Here is a 24,930-nt window from a genome sequence, read left to right as displayed (position 1 = left end):
AGAATACCACTGAAAGAAAAGAGAAGAATGTATAAGTTTAAGTTGAGGGGAAAAACATGACAAAATATTTTATCAATCCTAATAAACCAGAATCAGTGAAACATAAGAACAAACATACATATGCAAAAATTGCCATATGCAGTATAGAAAATAAATCTAGCTTCTGGTTCTTTGCAAAGAAAGTGTTAAATCTCTAGCAAGATTCCTCAAGAAAAATGGAAAGTTGCTTTGACATTTATAAATTTGTTAATGTAGTAACCCACATTAAGAAAAGTAATCATTTCAATAGATTCATAAAAAGTATATGATTAAGTTCAACATTAACATAATTTTAAAAAATACTTTGGCAGAGAAGGCATACATCCTGATAAAGAGTATACAGAAAAAAAATCTGCAATCATTCTTAATCCTTGTAATTTTTAATTATGAAAAATTTTTAGAAGCATTTACTGTATAATAAGGGACAAAACAATATGTCTTTAGGCCATTTCTATTTATTATTGAACTGGTGAGCCTATCCAGCATGTTTGGAACCTTATAAATAAAAGTAGTTAAAGGTTTTAGGACTGAATGAAAGAATCTAAACTGTCGTGACTCATAGATAATATGTTCGATTAATGGAAAAACCTACCTAGGAACCAGGCTCCTCCTGACATTTTGTTTGATCTTTTGAGCATTACCCTTACTCACAAGATTGAGGGGCAGGGGGCAGGACAGGGATCACCATCACAGGTAGAAGAATGGAGTGCTAAATTACCTTCTAAAGGGAAGTTTCTAAAGGTTGCACAGATGACTACTCTTCATGGTGTTCTGACTAGAATTTAGTAATTTGTAGATGCAAGGACACTTGAGAAATGTGCCCAACTGAAAATAAGGAGTTTTAGAACAGGGAGGAAGACAACACAGATATTGGGAGGAAAGCAGCAGTCTTCACCACAGGCTCATGGAGGTGGGACAGGAAGAGAAGTCATCAAAGATATTGGCATTGTTCTGTTTCTAAAAGTAGTAGTGTGTATAGGTGCTTTTTAAACATTATTTTATACCTCCCTTATAAATTATATACTCTTTTGTATATATGAAATGGTTTATTACTAAAATTAAAACATGTAGTGGATAGTTTTCAGGCTTTACTTTGCTTGAATCTTATGCAGCATATGGTATTGTTGATCACTCCCTCTAGACATTGAATTTTTATTGGCAAGAATCTCCAGGTTTTTCTCTTATTTCTCTATCCATTCCTTTTCAGCCTCCTGGGCTTCACTTTCTCTGCAGGGGAAAAAAAGCCTTTTCCTAGATGCCCCTCACTTGTCTCCATAATTATTTAGGATAGTTTCAAATTGGCTAATGGGTTTCCTGGGTTTGGAAAAATAGCAAGAGAAAACTAATTACATGGTAAATATTCAGATTTTATCACCTTTTATTTATAATGTTCTAGCCGTACATGGAAAAAAGAGGTTAGCACATTTTTTTCTTTGTAATTTTAAATAATTGTTCCTTAATATCTTTTTTACATCATAAAAGAACAAATAATTCTAGAGTGAGTCACAAGTACCAATGCATCTTGTAAAGGTAAGGAATTGCAATTGTTCCCATAGATATATAGCATCATTAGAATAAATTTTGGAAATAACTCACAGCTTTATTATCATGTCCCACGTGTTATATTTTCTTACAAAATCATCAATTTGCTTGACCACCCGGAAAAATGACTGCATTTCCTAGACTTCTTGCAGCTGGGTATGATTAGCAGACCTAAGTCTTGGCCAATGCAATATAAACAGAAATAAAAATTTATTACATGATAAATTTTAGCATATATTAACAGGAACTGTTTTTCCCCCAGTGGAATAGTCTCAGGCACACATGTATTTGAAAATTCTATTCACTTAAGTTTTTTTAAGAGCAAATGAGATAAAATGCATTTGGTCAGCACTCAAGCTTCAACCATATGTTAGGGATTGTGTCAGGTTCCAGGAATACAGGACTGAACAAATTATAGTCCCAACCTTCAAGGAGCTCACAGCCCAAAGGAAATCTAGTTAAATGCTAAGGCAGGCATGGCTATGCCTCTCTCTGTCAAAACACAGAGAAAACATGCCAGTTAGCCAGGAAACTCAAACTCAAGAAAGTTGACAAACTTAATGTAAGTTTACAAAGTAATTTTTTTAATAGCATCTAAAATTCTGTTATTATGAGCATTTTAAATATCATTTCATAAAAAGAGTCCTAATGATACTGTAGTAGGTGGAGGTAAGAGGTGACAGAAGGAATGCAAGTAAACTCATATTAATTTTTAAAATGTTTTTTCTGTTCTATAGATTTTTTCATTGGTTGTATCCTTATTTTCTCTGTTAGTCACTCAGTCATGTCCAATTCTTTGTGACCCCATGGACTGTAGCCTGCCAGGCTCCTCTGTCCATGGGATTCTCCAGGCAAGAATACCGGAGTGGGTTGCCATTCCCTTCTCCAGGGAATCTTCCCAACCCAGGGATTGAACCTGGGTCTCCCACATTGCAGATTGATTCTTTATCATCTGAGCCACCAGAGAAGCCCAATTACTTATAACCAGAAAAAAATAATTTAAGAACCCAACATTTAAACATTATATGTTTTTAATGTAGCAGCGTAACTTTTTTTATTTAGCAACATGGTTTTCTGAGATTTTCATGAGATTTCTGGAATTTTAACTTTACCTTAAACTCAGACTCATGTAACATATTGCATATTTTATACATCTTTTTTTATTGAAGGATAATTGCTTTATTTTGTTGTTTTCTGTCAAACCTCAACATTAATCAGCCATAGGTATACATATATCCCCTCCCTTTTGAACCTCCCTCCCATTCCCTTCCCATCCCACCCCTCTAGGTTGATACAGTGCCCGCCCATTTGAGTTTCCTGAGCCATACAGCAAATTCCCGTTGGCTATCTATTTTACATATGGTAATGTAAGTAATGTTTTATTTTAAATTCAGTTTTATTTAATGTAAGTATATGATATTCTTCATAGTGTTTCACTGTTGTTCCAGTGTAGATATTGCCTGGCATTATAATTCAAAGCAGACTCTAGTTTCACTCATTGGTTATAACAGATTAGAAGGAGGAAAACAGTACAGTTGACCCTGGAACAAGGTGGGGTTAGAGGCATCAACCCCCACACAGCCAAAAAAAAAAAAAAGGTCTAAGGTAATGTATAACTTTATAGTCAGTTGGCCTTCCTCCCTGTCTTGTGGTTCAGCATCCAAGGATTGAGCCAACCATGGCTCACGCAGTACTATAGTACCTATTAAGTGGGAAAAAAAACCCGCATATAAATGGACCTGCATCGTTCAAGCCTGTGCTCAAGGGTCCGCTGTAGGCACAGCTTTTCCTAGCATGGTACCTGCTCAGTGTTGCACTTCTCACTAATCTGAAGTGTAATCATTTTCTTTTGACCTAAAGTTGTTCAAACTCATTTCTCTTTTTCATAAAGTGCTCTCTCCAAGGTGATTCAGTAATCCAGGACTTCTTGCTGATGTCATTCACACACTGTACTATAACTGTTATATTCTCTCTGAATCAGTTTTCCAAAAAAAAATGAAGTCTTTAAATTATTATTCTTTTTCTCCTTACAGACTTTGCCTTCAAAAGAAACAAGGTTTTTAAACACCACACAGATGCCTTGCCTGCAGTCAGCTTCAATTTGGAGTAGCTGTGAACACAATTCAAAGTCTCAAATGTTAACAGAACATGTATCAGAGTTAGATTCTTCTTTCCATTCTGTTCTATCATTGCCATCAGGTAAACCTCCTTATAAATTAATTAATGAATTAATGTTCTGTCTTTGCAAGTTGATTTTTTAATTCCTTGGAAACCATTTTGACTAACTTTGCAAAGTACTTAGCTTTTGCTCTCCCTTTGAGTGTTAAATTTTTATCATTTTATTGATAATATGGCTATGCTATTGAAATGTTTCTCAATAAGTCAGGGTTCTTTTCCTAATGTGGTTTTTTTTTCTTTTTTGGCATGGAGTTTTCCCGCCATATAGTATTCCCCATCTATAATCAGCATTGAATTTCAGAGAAGAAAATTGTCCTTCTTTAGATGTACTCAACTTTTGAACCTCAGAAATACCAGTAATCTACAACGGAGCGGATGAGGCATTACATCCCTATGTCCCTGACACGGCTTTAAGTTTCCCTGCAGTTCCTGTTTTCTGTTTTCTGTTTCCAGTCTTATGTACATTGAAACTGAAGTAAATGTTTAGGGTAAAAAAAGAAAACATTCTTCACACTGGTTATCTCAAGTTCATTTCTTTATGGGAAGATATCTCAAATGAGCTTTTGTTTCCTTTTCAGCTTTTGGTTCTAATCATCCAGGGACTGCTCCTCTTTGTAAAGCACCATTTCTTGTACCTATTCCTGCCCTGAATCTTAGTTTGGTTTTTACCAGTATTACAGTGGTTTCTTAGCTATACCATACATTGAAGTAAGCTCCTTGTAGTAGCTGTTTTACTGTATCTTTGAGGAAACCTTAATTAAAGAAAGAAAAAATAATATTTATGACAATAATAACACAGCCAGCATTTGATCTTAGAATACAATAGATCCTATAAGCACATTACATTTTCCTCTAATTCTTGCAACCCCATGAGAGTGATTGTTGTCATCTTTATCTTACATATAAGAACATTGAGGCTTAGAGATGTTAAATTACTCATCCAAGAGTACACAGCTAGTAAATGATGGAGACAGGATTTGACCTGAAGTTGTCTTTCTCCAGAGCCATACTCCTAGCTGTACTCTTTACTTCCTGTCTTTTTATTAGTAAATTTGTTTCTGATGAAAAAACCTGAGATCTGGCATAAGTATCTTTCATCCTACTAATGTTACATCTAATAAAGTAAGATTAGCTTCCTTACCTACTAGTTAGGGTTATCTGTTTCTTCTTGTGTTCATTTAATAGAAATCGGAATACCTGCTGTGTACTAGGTATAATAGGAAAATGAATACAAATAAATCCCTCAAGGTACTTGCATTCCAGTTCGACAACTGAAATATAAACTATTAAGTGGGATAAAGTGTTATGAAATTTTAATAAAAGCTCACAGGGTACAGGGTGGGTTCTAAGGAAGGTATATGGGTAGAACAAGCACCTTCCCTACTTATGTCAGGTTTTCAGCAACTAAAGAACAGTGGTAGAATAGGTGATACTCTATATAAATAGGTGATATTTCTTTGGAGAAACTTGTTTTGGTAATTGGAAATATCAGAATCCTGTAATGTTTAGGCAGTATATTTAATTTCTATTCTTATTTTCATTTTGTTATATAGTTTTCTTATGGTCTTTGTATAGTGATAGCACTGAAAGCTATCTTACCTCTGCCCCATGGGAAAGTTTCCAACGTGATACTTACAAACCCATTTTTGTATGCATATTTTTCCACACTTGAGTATGGATCTGCTATTAAAATACATTATTTTGATGGAAAGCTACTTCTTAGTTTAAAATTGAGACTTTTTCTGGATCTATGTTAATTTATGCATTTATAATTAGTTCTTAAGAATATCTTCAGTAGCAAAACTTTGAATAAATCAACTACTTTATAGTATATTTCTTTATATTTCTTAGGAAAAATTTTAGGTATCTCTATTGAATGCTTTTTAAGATGATTGTTTTTGCATTCTTGATTGAAGAAAATACACTTTAGTTAATAAATGTGAAGCACATCTATTTTATTTACTTAGCTTCTCTTTTGGTTGTGAGAGTATGGAATATAAACATAGTGAATTGAACAACTCTCCTAAATCTCTACTTAAAAGAAGAGAACTAGTTTGTCAGTATGTTTTGATTTTTTATAAAAGTAGATTTAATTTTGTGATTCATAACAGTAGTAAACTAAGGGAATGTGAAATGACACTTTCATAAAAGGTTGCATCTGAATTACAGTCTTTTTCCTTCAAGTAAGTAAACTTGTATAATTATGTCTTTTAGAAACTTCATTATTTCAAATGCAGAGTTTGTAGGGGTGGGAGGAACAGACTTAGGTTTGACTGTATATTTTATTAAAGACCTTTTGGGAGCGTTTGTTTCATCTGCAAGTAGTATTTAATGTTTATAATTTTGTTCACCTTATGTACTATTTTAGTTTATGAAGTTGTTCATAACTAGTGTTTATTTAGTATGCATAATCAGTAATTTCCAAAATATTGCTTATACTTGGAAATAATATTTTGTCACTTCTAATAGTTGTGACGTTTCAGGCTTTTGCTTATTTTTCTAAATCTTAATATGGGACAGTATAAAGAGTGATTTCACTGAAAATATTTTTGTTCGCTTTATTTTTCTAGATGTGCCTCTTCATTTTCACTTTGAAACACTGTTAAAAAAAACTGAAATAAAAGGAGATCTTACTGAAAATAAATTTTTAGGAGACTGTATCATATCTCCATCACCTGGTATGTTACTTATAAATCTTGTACTTTATATACTTTTTACATCTTTCATTTACTTATTACTTTTGCTAAGGACATAAAATTTAACAAAGGAATGAATGTAAATCCTTAATTTTTAATATTCACTTTTCACACATCACACACAAATAGAAAATACACAGCAGTAATCCTAACAGGAAATGTGTAATACTTACTGAATATAGAATGAGAATTATGAAATGTTATTGATAAATATAAAAGGAAATTTAAATAAACATGGGAAAACAGCACTACTGGATGGTAAGAATAATTAGGATATCAGTTCTTCCTATTGGTTTATGTTTGGTGCAATGTAACTTGAAGTTCTAAAAGAATTTGGTTAATTTAAAATAATTATAAAGCCCATTGAAAGAATTAATGGGAAAATGTAAAAGGAATTGCTGGAAAAAATATTGAGAGAATCTAGCCCAACCACATATAAAAACATTACAGAAAGCTATAAACATCAGAATAGCTTCCATTTTGCTTACATTTCGCAAAGTAGATTCATGAAGCAGACTACATAGCTTATTCTTTACTATTTAAAGGAAGAATTGTAAATCAGTAAGAAAATGGAGAACTATTCAATAAAAAGTATTGTTAGTCATTTTGGGGAATATGTTTATATACTCATATCATGTATCAGTTTCTAAGAATTTTAAATAAAACACTAAAGATGCAAAATAAAACTTGAAAAATGAATGAAACTCTAAATTGGGGATGGGGACATTGTGCTTGGAAGCAATCAAAAAAAGAAAGAAAATACATCTGTGTATTTCTCAACATCAAAATGTTACACAAAACATTTCCAGATGAAATCATCATCTCCCTCAAAAACTCAGCAATCAACTGAACGTGAATACCTGTTAGAAGTGGACTTTTGGAACGTAACAGATCTTTAAATAAACTTAAAAAACAAGTCGCCTTTATAAATACCAAAATAACCCATTAGAATGTGTAAAACAATAAATTATCCTAGACATATTGACAATGAAAATATAAAATATCTAGGATTAAACTTAACAAGAAATTACATGAAGGAAACTTGAAAAGTTTACTGAGGAACAGAAGAGTATATGTGCTTGTATGGAGAGAAATACTCTGTTCCTGTCAAAAGAAAAGTTGTAACTATAGGTGTCATTTTTCCTCAAATGAACTTATAATGTAATTCTAATCAGAATCCCAGAGGTATTCTTCTTAAAGTAAATGTTGAATATCCAATAAAACTTTTAAAAGTTCTATAAGGTGTCAGTACATAAAGGTCAGAAATGGTGATGGAATTCCAGTTAAGCTATTTCAAATCCTAAAGGATGATGCTGTGAAAGTGCTGTACTCAAAATGCCAGCAAATTTGGAAAACTCAGCAGTGGCCACAGGACTGGAAAAGGTCAGTTTTCATTCCAATCCCAAAGAAAGGCAATGCCAAAGAATGCTCAAACTACTGCACAGTTGCACTCATCTCACACGCAAGTGAAGTAATGCTCAAAATTCTCCAGCCAGGCTTGAGCAATATGTGAACCGTGAACTTCCAGATGTTCAAGGTGGATATAGAAAAGGCAGAGGAACCAGAGATCAAATTGCCAATATCTGTTGGATCATCAAAAAAGCAAGAGAATTTCAGAAAAACATCTATTTCTGCTTTATTGACTATGCCAAAGCCTTTCACTGTGTGGATCACAAGAAACTGTGGAAAATTCTGAAAGAGATGGGAATACCAGACCACCTGACCTGCCTCCTGAGAAACCTGTATGCCAGTCAGGAAGCAACAGTTAGAAGTGGACATGGAACAACAGACTGGTTCCAAATCAGGAAAGGAGTATGTCAAGGCTGTATATTGTCATCCTGCTTATTTAACTTATATGCAGAGTAAGTACATCATGAGAAACACTGGGCTGGATGAAACACAAGCTGGAATCAAGATTTCTGGCAGAAATGTCAATAACCTCAGATATGCAGATGACACCACCCTTATAACAGAAAGCGAACAAGAACTAAAGAGCCTCTTGATGAAAGTGAAAGAAGAGAGTGAAAAAGTTGGCTTAAAGCTCAACATTCAGAACACTAAGATCATGGCATCTGGTCCCATCACTTCATGGGAAATAGATGGAGAAACAGTGACAGACTTTATTTTTGTGGGCTCCAAAATCACTGCAGATGGTGACTGCAGCCATGAAATTAAAAGACACTTGCTCCTTGGAAGAAAAGTTATGACCAACCTAGACAGCATATTAAAAAGCAAAGACGTTGCTTTGCGAACAAAGGTCCGTGTAGCTATGGTTTTTCCAGTAGTCATGTATGGATGTGAGAGTTGGACTATAAAGAAAGCTGAGTGCTGAAGAATTGATGCTTTTGAACTGTGGTGTTGGAGAAGACTCTTGAGAGTCCCTTGGACTGCAAGGAGATCCAACCAGTCCATCCTAAAGGAGATCAGTCCTGGATGTTCATTGGAAGGATTGATGGCTGAAGCTGAGACTCCAATACTTTGGCCACCTGATCAGAATTGACTTATTTGAAAAGACTCTGATGCTGCGAAAGATTGAAGGCAGGAGGAGAAGGGCATGACAGAGGATGAAATGGTTGGATGGCATCACCAACTCGATTGACATGAGTTTGAGCAAGCTCCAGGAGTTGATGATGGACAGGGAAGCCTAGCGTGCTGCAGTCCATGGGGTTGCAAAGAGTCAGACATGACTGAGTGACTGAACTGAACTGATAAGGTATCAGATATGAGCCCAATATAAAGGTATAATCATTAAAACATTGTGATGCTGTTATAAGCCAAGGGAACTAAATAAAAAGCCCAGAGATAAGCCCAAGGATTTATTATATGAGTGATATTTCCTATTAGTGTGGAAATGATAGCCTAACTAATAAATAATAGTAAACGATTCTTATGAAGCACTCCTTATACACTAGTACAGTATTAAAGGGCTTTATCTGCACAACCCTGTAAGTTTTCAGTACACACAGGCAAAGTTGTGTCTGAGTTTTTTGGCTCTGTGGACTGTAGCCCATCAGGCTCCTCTGTCCATCAAATTCTTCAGACAAGAATACTGGAGTGGGTGACCATTCCCTCCTCCAGGGGATCTTCCCAATGCAGGGATTGAACCCAGGTCTCCTGCACTGCAGGCAGATTCTTTACCATCTGAGCCACCAGGGAAGCCCTTTCACACACAGGCAAAGGAGCCACAGTGGGCTGCTGAAACCTCTAAGGTCATTTTCCCACTCCTTTAATGCAAGACATAAAGAAGTTTCCTATCTTAACATCTCTTTTCTGTTGAAAAAAATCTTATTTAACAGTTTTTGATGGAAAAAAAAATCTATCATTCTGTCTTAAGATGATTGTTCAAGCTGGTGGCCTTCCCATTAAGTATGAAAGTGATTTGTTTAGAAAAAAGAAGTTAAGGTGGCTATGAGCTCAAATGTCCTATATACATTTGTTTAGCTCTGTTAAAGCATTTTTTAAACTGTTCTGCATAATATGTCAGGCTATAGGCCATTTTCTGCTTGACTAATTTTTCCCAAATCACAGTTAAAATGTAGTAGATGCAGGATTCAAATCCAAGTAGTCTTGGTCAGAGACCACGTTTAAAATGACTTTTTTTCTGTAATCATAGGTATTAAGGAATGACTTTTTGGTAAAATAACGAGATCTTTTTGTCATATAGCACCTTAAAACAAATTTAAGGTGGATCAACAGTAAAATACATTCCAGATAGATTAAAGAGGTAAATATTAAAGGTGGTATCTTAAAAGAATTAGAAGAAAAACTAGATGTATTCAATGATAATGAAAATGCTAATTAATCAAAAGGGTGGGGATATATGTATACCTATGACTGATTCATGTTGAGGTTTGACAGAAAACAGCAAAATTCTGTAAAGCAATTGTCCTTCAATTTAAAGATAAGTAAATTTAGAAAAATTGTAGCTAACATGTACTGGGTATCTGTGGCAGACCCTGTGCTAGATGTTTCTCCTTTTTCCAATTACACTAATAATATCAGACATTGTAATCATCAGTCTGGCAAAACTGTGTAGCAAAAATAGTACCCTCAAATATTTCAGGTACAATTAATTGATACAAGCCTTTTGAGAAGTACTGTGAAATGCATTTGTTATAGCCTTGGCGCTAGTGGTAAAGAACCCACCTGAGAGACGCTGGTTCGATCCCTGAGGTGGGAAGATCTCCTGAAATGCATTATAAGGCCTTTAAATAATTAATTTCTTTAAATCTCATTAAAACTTCTGTACTTGTTAACAATAAACGTTTACTAAACTTTATTCTGACCTGATAAATCCATTTCCAAGAACCCAGTCTAATGCTAAATATGAAACCACCTTTATTCACAGATATACTTAACATTATTTGTGGTAATGAAAAATTAAAAACAACTTGGAGAACAGTAGTAATATGGTTATCTGTCTAACCCAGTGGAACATAACATTTTTAAAAACATTGTAAAAGTTTATCTAAGGATATAAACATTTATCCAAGAATGGTGAGTGATCTAAACGGACAAAAGTTTTACTTCTATGTATGATACAACTGGGACTTTCCAGGGAGCTCCAGTGGTAAAGAATCTACCTGCCAGTGAAAGAGACACAGTTTCAATCCCTGATCCGGGAAGGAGCCCTCAAGAAGGAAATGGCAACCCGCTCCACTGTTGCCTGGGAAACCCCATAGACAGAGGAGCCTGGCGGTCTACAGTCCATGGGGTCACAAAGAATTGGACATGACTTGATTTAGGGACTGAACAAAAACAAGTGTTACAATTATATCTATGTAAAAATATTTATACTTGCATCAGCCAGATGCAGCCTGTAGGCCTCTTAAGAGATCCTCATTAACAACTCAGCTGTATACACACACAGACACACACACAGTTTCTCAGACAAGAAATTTGAACATGTACTTACTGTTGCATATTAATTAATTATTATGTTAGATGTAATAATGCATGTGGTTACATAAACACAGTTTATCTGTTAGTTTATTCGATTCAAGCTGATATATATGTAGGCAATATTTGGAATGTGTTTTTAAATACTCCAGCAAAAAACAACAGGTGGGAGAGAGAGAAAACAAGTTGGTTGTTCAACACTCTTGATGCTGAATCATAGGAACAGGGGAGTTCATTATTCCGGGGAGTTCATTATTCCATTTATGTTTCTTGAAATTTTTCCTCTGTAAAAAGTTAAAGAAATGAAAGCACTAAGAACAAGGAATTGCCTGTGCAAAAGAAATACAGGAAAGTACTCTTGCCTGGAAAATCCCATGGATGGAGGAGCCTGGTAGGCTGCAGTCCATGGGGTCGCTAGGAGTCGGACACGACTGAGCGACTTCACTTTCACTTTTCACTTTCATGCATTGGAGAAGGAAATGGCAACCCACTCCATTGTTTTTGCCTGGAGAATCCCAGGGACGGGGGAGCCTGGTGGGCTGCCGTCTATGGGGTCACAGAGTCGGACACGACTGAAGTAACTTAGCAGTAGCATAGCTTATGTTTAGATATTTTTCATGATACAATTGTGCTTCTTGGAATTTATCCTAGACTAACAGTTTTTTAATTAAAAAATGTGTGCAAGATGATTATTCTAAGAATGTCCATAATACAAATAAAATTATGATGATTATAAGTAGTTCCAACAGCTAGGGAATAGTTAAATGCTACTGTTTCTAATCAGAGGAATGTTAGGTGACCATCTGAAAAAATAACAATGAGTTATCAGGTTAAAAAAAAGTTATACATATATCCAAATTAAAATGTTACATTTGAAATGTGAATATGAAATTTATGTATAAGACTGAAAGTGAATTTGCAAAAACAACGTTATTATATTTCTTCTGCAATTATGTTTCTTCTAATGTTACTCTAATTTATCTGACTTTAAAAAATGGAGCAGTGTAAATGTTAGGCACAAAATTATTACTGATGTATCAATAATATAATGACATGTTAGTAATGGAAAATTAAAAGCTAGGAGCGGAAGACATTTGAATTGAAGGCTACCTTTTTTTTTTTCACTTTATTAATTTAATTGGAGGATAACTTTACAGTATTGTGATGGTTCTTGCCATACACTGACATGAATCAGCCACAGGTGCACACGTGTCCCCCCATCTTGAACCCTCCCTCTCCTCTCTCCCTATCCCATCCCTCTGGTTGTCCCAGAGCACTGGCTTTGAGTATCCTGCTTCCTGCTTCAAACTTGCACTGTAACTTTAGGCAAATCAGTACTTTTTTGTGTACCAATCTCTCCTTTACTGGGCTTCCCTTGTGGCTCAGCTGATAAAGAATTCACCTGCAATGTGGGAGACCTGGGTTCAGTCTCTTGGTTAGGAAGCTCTGCTGGAGAAGGGAAAAGCTACCCACTCCAGTATTCTGGCCTGGAGAATTCCATGGACTGTATAGTCCATGGGGTCACAAAGAGTCAGACAAGTGAGCAACTTTCACTCTCCTTTTCTACTTTCCCCATTCCCTCCCCCTCTCAACCCAAATTTCATCCTGTATCTGTCTTAAATAGCTGGTCACTAGTTTTTCTTTTCTGTGGAATTGACTAAAACTAGAACCCAGTATTTACTGACCACCTTCTCTGTGCCAAGTAGACTAGTAAGTGCTGAAAAATCAAAGGTGAATCATGGGAAGTTAAATTATGTGATAGAAGCAGACACATAAATGACTATTAAATGATATTATGGGTACCAACATGATAAAAATATTCTAAAAAAGAGGATGAGTGTGTAAACTGCCTAGTGGACAGCAGAGGAAGAGAGGTTAAGGGTGATGGGAAAAAGGCAAAAGGGAACTCCAGTAAGATGGTGATGCCAAGTGTAGCTTTAGGTAATACTTAACTGGAATCTAGAGGAAAAGTCAAGTGTTCCAAATCAGTTTCTCAAGTTTTAATGTGCAGATTACTTTGGGGCTATTGTTAGAATGCAGGTTCTAATTCAGTAAGTTTGGAATGGGGCCTGAGATTCAAAAAAGGTCCCAGGTGGTTCAGATGCTGTTGGTCCATTATATGTAAGATTTTAAAATGGAAACAATTGCATACCTTGTCATAGCCTGTTATTCTTGCAGGATAAATTGAAGGTAAATAGATGGTTTTGTGCTTTGCCTCAGATCTTGGATTTATCCTATACTGTGCATTAGAGTTAGCAATTTGACAACTACTCATTTCAGCTAACAACAAAGTAGAGAAAAGACAAAAAATGGAAGAATTGAGTAGTTGCCAGTGGTGAGAAAATACCAAAGCCAACTTAAGGGCTACACTCATCAAAATATTCAGTCATGAAAAACTAGACACTGGAACTCTTTCAGATATGAGGAAACAGAAACCTGTCAACTGAATACAGCATAAGGATTTTCTGTAAAGAACATTACAGGACTAACTGGTGAACTTTGAGTAAGGTCTACAGTTAGTTAAAAGCACTAATTCTTGGTTTTGATGGTTGTGTGGCTATGTAAGAGAATGCCCTTAAACACTGGCATATCTAGAATAGAGAAGCATCGTGTCAACTTAATCTCATTGAAAGCCAGTGTGGTAAAACGTTAATATTTAGGGCATCTGAATTAAAATGGCACTTGTTGTTACTGCAGGTTTTCTCTAAGTCTGAAATTATGTCAAAATAAAAAGTTTAAAGTGCAGAAAGAGGAACAACCCACACAGGTCAGAACCCTAAGGCTCAGCCTTCTTTACCTACACTTACCTCATATCTAAACCCCACTATCAGTGATCTTACGCTTCAGACCTGCTCCTCTGTATTTCTACCAGTTTAGTCCAAATTAATGATCCCTTATCTATACTGCTGAAATAGCCTAATCATTTTCCCCAAATCCCTGTAGAAAGTTATATTTTAAAAAGTAAATCTAATTACATGCCTGGCATGTAACTGGCTCTCTATAAATGAAAGGGAGGAAGGGAAGACAGGGAATATGAGAGATACTGGGTCAAAATATATTTTAGGATGGAATTCAGAAAATCTGGATAAGCAAGCTGAAAGGTTGGGGTTACTACAATGAGCATAGGTAAAGAGAATGTGTGTTACACTCACATGAATTGTGTTACACTCACTAATATGAATTGCCATATATTTCCTACTATTTCAAGAGTCCATTATAACATTACAAATTACCAAAGAGTGAGAAAAGTGTAATGAAACTTTTCAGTAAAATTAAAAGGATCACTTAAGTAAAGGTTAAGCTTGATTCGGAAAGTCTGATGTGCTTTTACGAGACAAGGTGAGTGGTGAATTCCTTTAGAAGAAATGGGTTGAATTTACCTGGATTTTTCTTGAAAATACTCTGGAAAACAAGAGTGGTGGACACTATTGGAACACCAATACATGCCAGGTGTTTTAAAACCCAACTCACAATTTTAGATACACCCTTGTAGAAATGAATTTTAGAATTATGCCTGCTATCTTATACTATTTAACATCTTTCTCTGCATTATTTTTCTTGGGTAGAAATCTTTGAGGGAGTAGGTAGAAACCTTAGGATTCTGTTTAGTTTTCCATGAGTGCTTTAAGTCACCATTTTTCTCCTGCATTTGCTTTTATGTCAATCTGATTCTCATTCCTTTATGATAATTTCCCCCTTCTCTGGTAAACTTTTAGGATGTCTTCATACTGATGTTTGGTTCCCACCCACCCCCCGCCCCCCCCGCCCCCCCCGCCCCCCCCGCCCCCCCCGCCATTTGCTTTGATGCTTGAGTTACTGAAACCTTAGGGTTACTATTGTGTAAAAAATTTTGGTTATTGCTTCTTCCAATATTGCCTCTCATTCACTCTATCCTTTCCTTTTTTTACCCTCTTCTGGTTTGTCCTCCTCTAGAAATTTTTTTCCTGTTTCCATCACTCTGTTCCTTTGAGTTTTAGAATTACTCTTCCAGTTCAATGATCGTGATTTTTAGTTATATCCATTCTGTTATTCAGGCCAGTGAGCAGTGATTTTGTTCCTCAATTAGCCTTTCCGTTTCTGAGATCTCTTTGGAGGGGCCTTTTGCCTTTCTCTTGGCAATATTATTTTGAAGACTTGTAAATTTGTATTCTGTGAACCCATTATATAGTTCTTGAGAAAACTTTTACATTTGTTGTTAGTACTTCTTGTTGGAGTCTTGTGTTTTCATCTCTGAAGTTAGTGTTGACTAAGATAGTTTTGCCACTGCTTGAGATCCTCTTCATGGAGGAGGAAGAAATTTACACTCAATATTGTTTTCAGAGGCAGTTACGGATGGGCAGGACATGTTTTCCAAGTGGGGCACCTGGGTGCTGCCTTATCTACCCACCCATCCATTTCTCTGCTGAAGCTTCAAGGATGCTGGCTGTGATAGTATGTGTAGTCATTTTACAGGTAATTCTGCTACAGATGACTGTTTCTTTCCTCCACATTCAGAGCTCCTTAATGACCACACTTTTGCGGCAGTACTCTCTTGTGCTTTTGCAGTTTGCTCTTCAAATTTCTTAAGGTATTAGGCTTTCAGAGCTTGTTCAGAAATTGTTCTACTTAAAAGTTTCATTTTTTAACATGCTAATGTGGATGTAAATGTGTAGATCTGTGCATCTATGTGTAAAAGTTTTGTCTATCATTTTTAGGGTGCTTTGCCATCATGGAATCTTAGTCCCTGTCACTGTTGACAGACCATCCATACTCTTTTTTCCAGTGTTAGAATTTGTCACTTAAGCCAACCTTTCCACATCTCCAAACACTTCAAAAAAAGAAGCCAATTTGGTTATTAATCCAGCATTGCAAATATAGGGTTCAGAAAGAAAACAGTAATGATGACACTAACATTTATTGCATACTTAGGTCAGAAATCCTTCTAGTGACCACTACAGGAATTAACTCACTTAATCCCCATAATCCCACAATAGCTATTATCCCTATTTTACAGTTCAGGCAGCTGATGCACAGAGATATTAAATGACTTTAAAGTTTTAAAAATCCATTGCTTTAAAAATGGCACTAGGCACTGTCAAGAGATTGATGAAATCTGGTTATTGATCCCAAGAGATCCCAGTCTCTTATGATTCTATAATCTTACTTAGTCCTGAATTGTTCCCAGATTTAAGGGTGAGCATAAACTAAAAGTTTATAACTTAGAAGACAGATCACCTTTCCTCTTCAAATAATGGAGAAACTATAGGAATTGGGGCACTTCATTAAGATGTTTTTAATAAATCTTACTCTATTATTTTCAGCTTAGGGGTATTTCATCTTCATGTTACTTATGTCATTTTGAACTGGTATATCAATATTCTGCATTGTTATAAAGTAAAAGCAAGTTAACATGTTCACCATACTTGTGTTAAGGAACTAAAATTTCATTTTTCTTTCCATTTTAGTACGTAATACTTCTCTGAATCAATGGAGAAATGGATATTCCTCTATATGCAAGCCTCACATAAAATCAGAATCTTCTGTGCAGCTATTACAGGGAAGAAAGAAAAGACACTTGAGTGAAACAGCAATAGGTAAGTTCAAATGAGGACATGAGCACTAGTAGTAAAAACTGAAAATAATAAAATTCTGATCTCCAAAAGCCCTGCCTCATGAAGTAATAACCCAGAAGTCACTAATTACACAAAACATCCATGGTGCTATGAACATCAAACAGCAAATTCATGTAGTCAATTCAGAATTATGTAGACTGGGATTCCATCCACTTTATGGAAATTAAGAATTTCCTTTCTATGTTTCCTAACCGGAGTTATTTTCTACCAACTGTCCTCCTGGATAGGACTTCAGTCTCTAGCACTGTGCTTTGGACTCAGAACGTCTTAGTACAAGGTTGCCCTTTAGAGATTACCATACCTGGTTCCTTTTGTGGAGATGCTGATTCGCTGAAGCTTCTTCAGAATTTTAATAAATTGGATGAGATGCATCTAAGTAACTCAACCTAGTTGAATTGCCCTTAGGACCTTATAGTGCCAAGATGAATAGAGATACCTTTGAAATGAGAACTCTGCTAGTAACACAAAACTTAACTGGGATACTGTGTACTAAATAACAAATCATCTGTGTACTCTGTTGGATCTTATTCACTGTTCTAGAGGCTCTAACATTATATAAATTAGTGAAGTATGCCCTAGGTGCAGTATGTCAGTATACCCAATAAATTAGAAATTATTTATACCCAAGATGTACTGAACTATATTATACATGGTGGATTTAACATGAATACAAGAACAACACAGGTAAAATGCTATACTACAAAGTAACTAGACAGCTCTGTATGCAACAACCATTTTTAATGCATGGACACTGATTTGAAGAAGTTGGGCTTCCCTGATGGCTTTGACAGTAAAGCGTCTGCCTGCAATGTGGGAGACCTGGGTTCGATCCCAGGGTTGGAAAGATCCCCTGGAGAAGGAAATGGCAACCCACCCCAGTACCCTTGCCTGGAAAATCCTGTGGATGGAGGAGCCTGGTAGGCTACAGTCCATGGGGTCACATAGTCGGACACGACTGAGCAACTTCACTTTCACTTTTCAAGAGTTACAGAAAGCAGGAACATAGTAAAGGGAGGTGAGGTTAAAGGAATGATAGACTGGGTATAAACTGTCAGGACCCCAGAAACGGCAAGTGTGACCGAGATCTCTATAAAATTTCCTTTTGTTTTTTGATACATGAATTTAAAAAAAGAAAATCAATAAACAGATCAAGACTCACATTACCAAACTAGGAAAACAGAAAGTCTAATACTTACCAGTTACATTTAATGTATGACACTCTCAATGGTCTTTCCATGGCAGGAGAAAGAACTAGATTTGAAGAATTTGCTTTTCAGCGCACAGAACCAGGATCCCAAAGCAGTTTTACTGCAGTTACTAATGTCAATGTTATATCAAGAACCCAGAATTCATCATCACAAGTAGGTTTTTGTACAGTGAACTTTCAAGTTGCTTTACAGACTTTTAAGCTCACACATCTGGTGGGCGGTGGGGAGGACCTCAACAGGGTATTTTGTTAATAGCTTTATTTACTAGCACATAATTAGCATATTTAGAATTATCTTACTAAGAAGCAATATATTAAATTTTATTGGGGACCTAATTGTTCATTAATTCTTGATTATGGGTTGTTTTTTTTTGTCAAAAACTCATGGGGCTAAATAAGAATCCAGCACTTGTGTTATTCTTACATTGTTTTGTGTTTTGTTATCTGGTCGGGAGTAGAGGTCAAAATATGGGAGGATTTAGAAAAACAGCATGACGCTCAGGGCCTAGGAACACATAAATGAAGACTGTAAAAATAATCTTTATTAAATGGCTCACTGAACATTTTATTTCATAGTTCTTCCTAATAAAAATGAGTTGGTTAAAAGATTTCACTGTCACTTAGGGTGCTTTATAGTACCCTCAGGCTTCCCTGGTGGCTCAGATGGTAAAGCGTCTGCCTGCAATAAGGGAGACCCAGGTTCGGTTCCTGGGTCAGGAAGATCCCCTGGAGAAGGAAATGGCAATCCACTCCAGCAGTCTTGCCTGGAAAATCCCATGGACAGAGGAGCCTGATAGACTACAGTCCATGGGGTCGCAAAGAGTCAGACACGACTGAGCGACTTCAATTTCACTTTCTGCTAAGAGTTTTGTATTTTAAGGCATTCATATTTTTAATGGTTTTAAAAACAGACTTGAATGTGTGCACACACAAATGTACTGTTTCATAGAAGTTATGTATACTTGTTTTTCTTAACATCTTATGGTCAGACTTTATATTTATAAAACTTAGAGGCACTCCATATTTTCTTTATATACTCATAAAAGGAGTATCATCATACATAACCAAAACTGTTGTCAAACTACTGTAATCCTGTCTTGCAGAATACAGCACGACGAAGATTGCGAAGTGAGAGCTCTTATGATATAGATAATATTGTGATCCCCATGTCGTTAGTGGCCCCAGCTAAATTAGAGAAGCTCCAATATAAGGAAATACTTACTCCAAGGTATGTATACTTACATCCTTTAATTTTCCTTTCTTGAATAACTTTCAGTGAAGTTAAAATTTTTAACGTAAAGAAAATGCTGCTTTCTGCCTTTCCCCCATTTATATGGTTACATGGAGGGAAGACAGTGAAAGAAACCTTTACATTACTCATGCTGAAAAACAGTGCTGTATAGTAACTCAGCTTTATTTCTCAGGTTTTATTAAGAAAGGGAAATTCTTAAGATTTACTTACTTCAGTACTTTTGAGTATTTTTTCATTCAACATTTAGCCTTCTATTGTGTACATGGCACTAAAAGGTACTTTAGGGATGTAAATAATTCCAATAACAATCTTTGCTCTTTAAAATGGAGATTTGCACAGAGTTCAAAGAAAGCAACAACCTTTGCAGAGGGTATTCACACTGTAAGAGGACAACTCCTGTGACAACAAAAGATTCTAATGTATCTTCAGGTCCGCAATACACAGGTCAAATAGCAAGAGTGGGAAGACCTGGGAGTGTATTAGGAAAAGGGGGTGGGGCAGAAGGAGAAAGTGTGTGTTCACACAGGGAGACCATAACTCAGGCACAGGAACAATTATGCAAGGCTAAGCCAGAGACTAAGGTTTTGTTTAGGGTGATAAACGAAATGAAGGCTCCAAAATAAACTGGAACCAGGTTGTGGATGTCCTCTAATGCCATACACAGATCTGTCTCCTGCTGGCAGCCAACTTAGTCAAATTTTTTAGCAATGATGAAAGCGCTTTTAAGATTATAAATCTGGCACCAAGAAGTAGCTATAGAAAAGGATGGAAACAAGACAGCTGATGACAACTGCAGTTATTCCTACCCATCTCTATTCTAGCTAATTTGATCCTTTTTTTCATAGCTGCTTTGAGCCAGTGAGAGAACTCCTAATACTCTAGGAAGTATTATGAGAATTCCTACAGAGAATCTGTTGATATATTGTATATTAAGTAAAAAACAATACTTGGTGGTTACAACAGTCTATAGCAACAGTGTCTTTCCAGTTTCCATTGATAGGCTGGAGCTCGCTGGTTGACCTGGTTGTTTAATATACAAGTCCTGTGATGTGAGGCCATGATGGGAGTCTTCACACAAGCAAACTGGCAAATGCTACAAATCACAGCTTTTTTCCTTTTTACTTTCTTAGCCAGTTTATCAGCATACCACTAACTTATTTCAAAATTAGTACATTCTTAGGTATAAAATGCAATTATGTAGAAGAAACTGTTTATTGTAAGGCCCAAAGTAAAGCCTCATCTTCTCCTTGTCCCCTTCTCATGGTACAAATATTTTGTCTCTTTTAAAAAATGAAGTACTAAAATACTACAACCAGTTGAATTATGGAAATCCCAAAGAAAGAAAACACTACTATATTGGTTGTGCTTATAGAATAAAATTGCTACATTAGGTAGATTAAGAAAAGCTATTTCAAATTGGTTCTGTCTTCAACAGCTGGAGGATGGTTGTTCTTCAGCCTTTGGATGAATATGATTTAGGTGAAGAAGAGGTAAGTTGCCTTTCACTTATGGGATAATTGCATATACTATATTATGAAGCCCACTTAATTTCTTTTTGATGTGCTTAATTTGATATTTGATGAACTAAATGGAACTATAAGCCCTCTAAAATACACTGATTTTTTTATTTTCAAAACTTATGAAAAGTTCCTCACTAAAGGTATTAAGAAAGTGTTTTGTACAAATTTGCCTACAAAGACAACATGCATAAAGAATAAACAAAAGCAAAAATAAAACATACCATTTCCATACATGAGTTGTTGAAATACTGAACTTACTGAGTACCGGTATTCATTTCCACTATTAGTCATATTTTTCTGCAAGAGATTTAGTCTTATATGGGAGTCTAGGGAAGTTCTCAATCAATACTGAGTTCTATAGTGAAATACTCATAGGAAGTACAATAGCCTCACATCATTTTCAGATCAGGCTGTGTCACCAAATGAATTATGAAAACCTGTATTTTTTCCAGATTTTTGGAACCACAGGAAAGGGACTATGGACCTGGAAGGGTAAAACTTACACTAAGACAAGAAAAATTATAGAGAAAAATACTATATAGCCAAACTAATTCCAAAGTGACAGTCTGAAGAGGCAGAATTACGTAAAAGACACTGTTTCTATTACAGTCTTTCTATGCCAACTGATCTCATTTTTCATCTACCAAAATTTGCTTTTTAATGCCTTTCCCTCTTTTAATGCACCCTAGTTCAGAATGATCCTAGCCAGAAACACCACAATCAAAGCTTTGGAAATCCATTAAACTAGTTCCCAAATCTCAGTTTTACTTTCTTTGACATTACTATGTTCCATCAACAGTATACTCCATAAGAAGCAATACAAAGGTTTGAATGAATAAAGCATGAAGGATATTTTATGTAAATGTAAAAAAACCATTGTGAACCTATGTGTATTCAAGGTACCTATTAAGTATTCTAGATAAGTCTTCAAACATGACCCAATGGTGAAAAAGTTCCAAACTCCCTCTTCTTAGGAATCTGAATCTCCTCTCATAACATGTGTTCTCATGAAATAGACTGCATTTACTGTTGTTTTCTTCCTATTGTTCTCTTTATGAGGAACTGTGACACCTGTTCTCATTTCAAAATGTTTGTGACAAAAGCAAAACTTTTCATTTCTAACTCCAGATAGAAAATCTCTCTGACGAAGTCTTCTCCCTAAGACACAAAAAGTATGAAGAGAAGGAGCAAGCCAGATGGTCCCTATGGGAACAAAGCAAGTGGCACAGAAGAAACAGCAGGCAGGTGTTGAACTATATCCAGGCTACTTACCTGAGTGTCGTGTCTTACTCCACTCTATTTCTCATGCTAATTGTCAGCATCAGTAATAGATTTAAGTGAGCAAATAACGTGAAAATTCTCCATAAAAAGGTCGTTTCAGTGTACTATAATGGTGGACCTAACACTAGGGATTACAATCTGAGTAATCTGTAACACAACTACTTCAAAAATATTTTTCTTGAAATGAACCAAAAAAAGACCCTTAAAAACCTATCTAGGGTAAAAAGCAAATAGCCTGAAATACTTTGAACATGACTTTGAAGGAAGGGGGAATAAATCCTAAAAACATAGTTAATGTATTTGAGAGAAACCCTGGTATTTTATATTTAATTGGACTATTTTTTGATATAGTCAAAACTCAAAACATAAGATCATGTTGAAACCTAGTAGTCACTGTAGTGTGGGGGTTTCTCATTTTGTTCACACTTTTAAAACATTTCTGTTTAAGTCAAGATATTCAGATTTGTTGTAGATCCCTATTCTAAGAGTTATCCTAACACACCTGAGATTCTATTCTCAACTTTCTCTACATTACAGAGATACAGTTTTCCAGAAGTACAGAGGAAAATGTGAATCGAGTTCTTCATGGATGACATTACAGTAATCATAGATACTCTGGGAACTCGGACTGTAAGAGTCAAGTTAACTATCTTTTCCTGTTTTCTGGAAAACAAAAAATACCCCCAAACAAAATTACTTATAATAATTTGGCAAAAGATTCCCTGAAGTGCCTTTTAAATAAAAGCCTTTGAGATGTGAGGATAACATGGGGAAAATCAGCAGATGAATTTTTAAAAATCTTTTGGGCAAAACTGTTTAAAGAAAAGTTACCAAGTTAAATGGACTTATGAACTACACTTTAGGTTGTTTATAAAATGTTTTCTTGATTTTCTTGCTAGAGCTTACACTAAAAACGTTGAAGGACAAGACCTACTTTTGAAAGACTGCCCTTACGATTTCAGTGGTGGGCAGCACTGCACAGTGGGGAGTCCTGCTGAGCCTCCTTCAGAGAGCCAGGCTCCCAGTGCACACGGCTCACCTTCACTGAGTCAGACTCAAGAGACCAAGGTGAGAGTATTCTATGACTTTCAAGAACTTGTTTATAGAATTGCTTGCTGCTGACAAAGGAGTCATCATTACGTAACACATTCAGTGCAACAGTCCAGTACAGAATGCTGGGTGTAGGAACCAGAGGATCCATATTCCAGCATTCAAGTTCCATCACTAACTACAGATACTTCCCCCTTTTATGTAACGCAACGTATATGTGTATGCTCAGTCACGTCTGACTCTTAGCGACCCCATGGACTATCGCCCTACCAGGCTGCTCTGTCCATGAGATTCTCCAGGCAAGAATACTGGAGTGGGTTGCCATTCCCTTCTCCAGGGGATCTTCCCTACCCAGGGATCGAACGTGGGTCTCCTGCATTGCAGGCAGATTCTTTACTTCTTGAGTCATCGGGGAAGCCCTTTTATGTAACATGCCAAAACCTAATTCCACCTATCCACTTATGTGTTAGAAACAGGGAATTCTATCAGAGTTTCATTACAAACCTAATTGGATTAAATAGAATGCTACCTGGCACATAGAAATGTTAGTTATTTCTCTTTCCCTTAGAAAAGATTTTGTCTCCCCATTTGTCCAGTTTTAACCTCAATAGGAGTGCTTTCTACACTGCATCTATAAAGTTCTTGTACTGTTTAGTAGTATTGGAAAATAATATTTAGAATCAAGAGAGTAGAGATAATAGAAGTTAAGAGGCAAGTCATAGAAAGCTCAGAGAAAGAAAAGTTAATAGGTGTCTATAATAATGATGGGATGAAAATGGAGATACTGAATTAGACGACCCAAACACATTTAAGGGAATTTCCCCAACATGCACCTAGGCTTTAAATGAAGACCAGTACTCCCTAATAGCACCATTTCCCTCTTCTTGGAAGAGGCAAAGTGAAAAAATAATTCCCAAAGGTCCCTATTAAATAATCCTCAGTATATCCCACTTTAAGTTGCTAGATACTTAGGACCAAAGAAGAATTTGTACTGACCAATGGTTATTACAAAATTAACATCTACAGATTATCTGAGATATGAACTTAAATTAGTTGAAACTGAAAATGTTTTTTCTTTCAGTCTTTGTGGTGGGAGCGACGGGCTTTTCCACTGAAGGATGAAGACACAGAAGCTTTATTATGCCAAGATGAAAAAAATGATCAGGTTGAAAGATCAAGCCCAGCTTGCCACAGTGAAGTCTTCTGCACCAGTGCACCAGAGAATGGCCACCATCCAAAAAGGCAGGCAGATGGAATGGAAGAGTACAGAACCCTTGGTCTAGGACTTACTCATGTTAAAAAAAATAGGTGACAGGGAACAAGTGAAGAAAACTGTGTAAATGAATGGGAAAACAGGAGAAAAAAGCAAGCCCTGTTGTCCTGCCCCTCCACAGTCTCAGTTCCAGAATAAGGGCCTATAGTGCACGTTAACCTTTTATGCTGTTTATGAAACAGGCAAGTTAGTTTCATTTTCCTTCCTGAAACCAGAAGTAACTAGCTTTTCACTGACCAACAAGTGCTAGTCATTTGTGTTTGATGCAAATCACAAGTACCAGAAAATTAACTGCTGTAATTTGCTGTCAAATCACATTACTGGGTAAATAATTTTTAAACCACTTATACCCACACACACACACACCCCCCTGTGTATCAA

The 24,930-nt window shown here is 36.0% G+C and overlaps 1 protein-coding gene across 1 annotated transcript in view; it reads left to right on the top strand.

Annotated features, from left to right (window-relative positions):
- The window catches only part of KANSL1L (KAT8 regulatory NSL complex subunit 1 like), a 110,623-nt gene extending 85,693 nt beyond the window's left edge, over nucleotides 1-24,930 (top strand). Inside the window, exons 6-14 of the mRNA XM_052664366.1 lie at nucleotides 3,615-3,780; nucleotides 6,330-6,437; nucleotides 16,799-16,927; nucleotides 18,209-18,327; nucleotides 19,277-19,401; nucleotides 20,861-20,915; nucleotides 22,074-22,186; nucleotides 23,126-23,294; nucleotides 24,358-24,930. Coding sequence (XP_052520326.1) covers nucleotides 3,615-3,780; nucleotides 6,330-6,437; nucleotides 16,799-16,927; nucleotides 18,209-18,327; nucleotides 19,277-19,401; nucleotides 20,861-20,915; nucleotides 22,074-22,186; nucleotides 23,126-23,294; nucleotides 24,358-24,588 — 1,215 coding nt within the window. The 3' untranslated portion in view covers nucleotides 24,589-24,930. The remainder of the gene's footprint in view (nucleotides 1-3,614; nucleotides 3,781-6,329; nucleotides 6,438-16,798; nucleotides 16,928-18,208; nucleotides 18,328-19,276; nucleotides 19,402-20,860; nucleotides 20,916-22,073; nucleotides 22,187-23,125; nucleotides 23,295-24,357) is intronic.

This window comes from Budorcas taxicolor, chromosome 2 (assembly GCF_023091745.1).
Source record: "Budorcas taxicolor isolate Tak-1 chromosome 2, Takin1.1, whole genome shotgun sequence".
Taxonomy (NCBI): domain Eukaryota; kingdom Metazoa; phylum Chordata; class Mammalia; order Artiodactyla; family Bovidae; genus Budorcas; species Budorcas taxicolor.
This window is presented reverse-complemented; position numbering and strand designations above follow the sequence as displayed.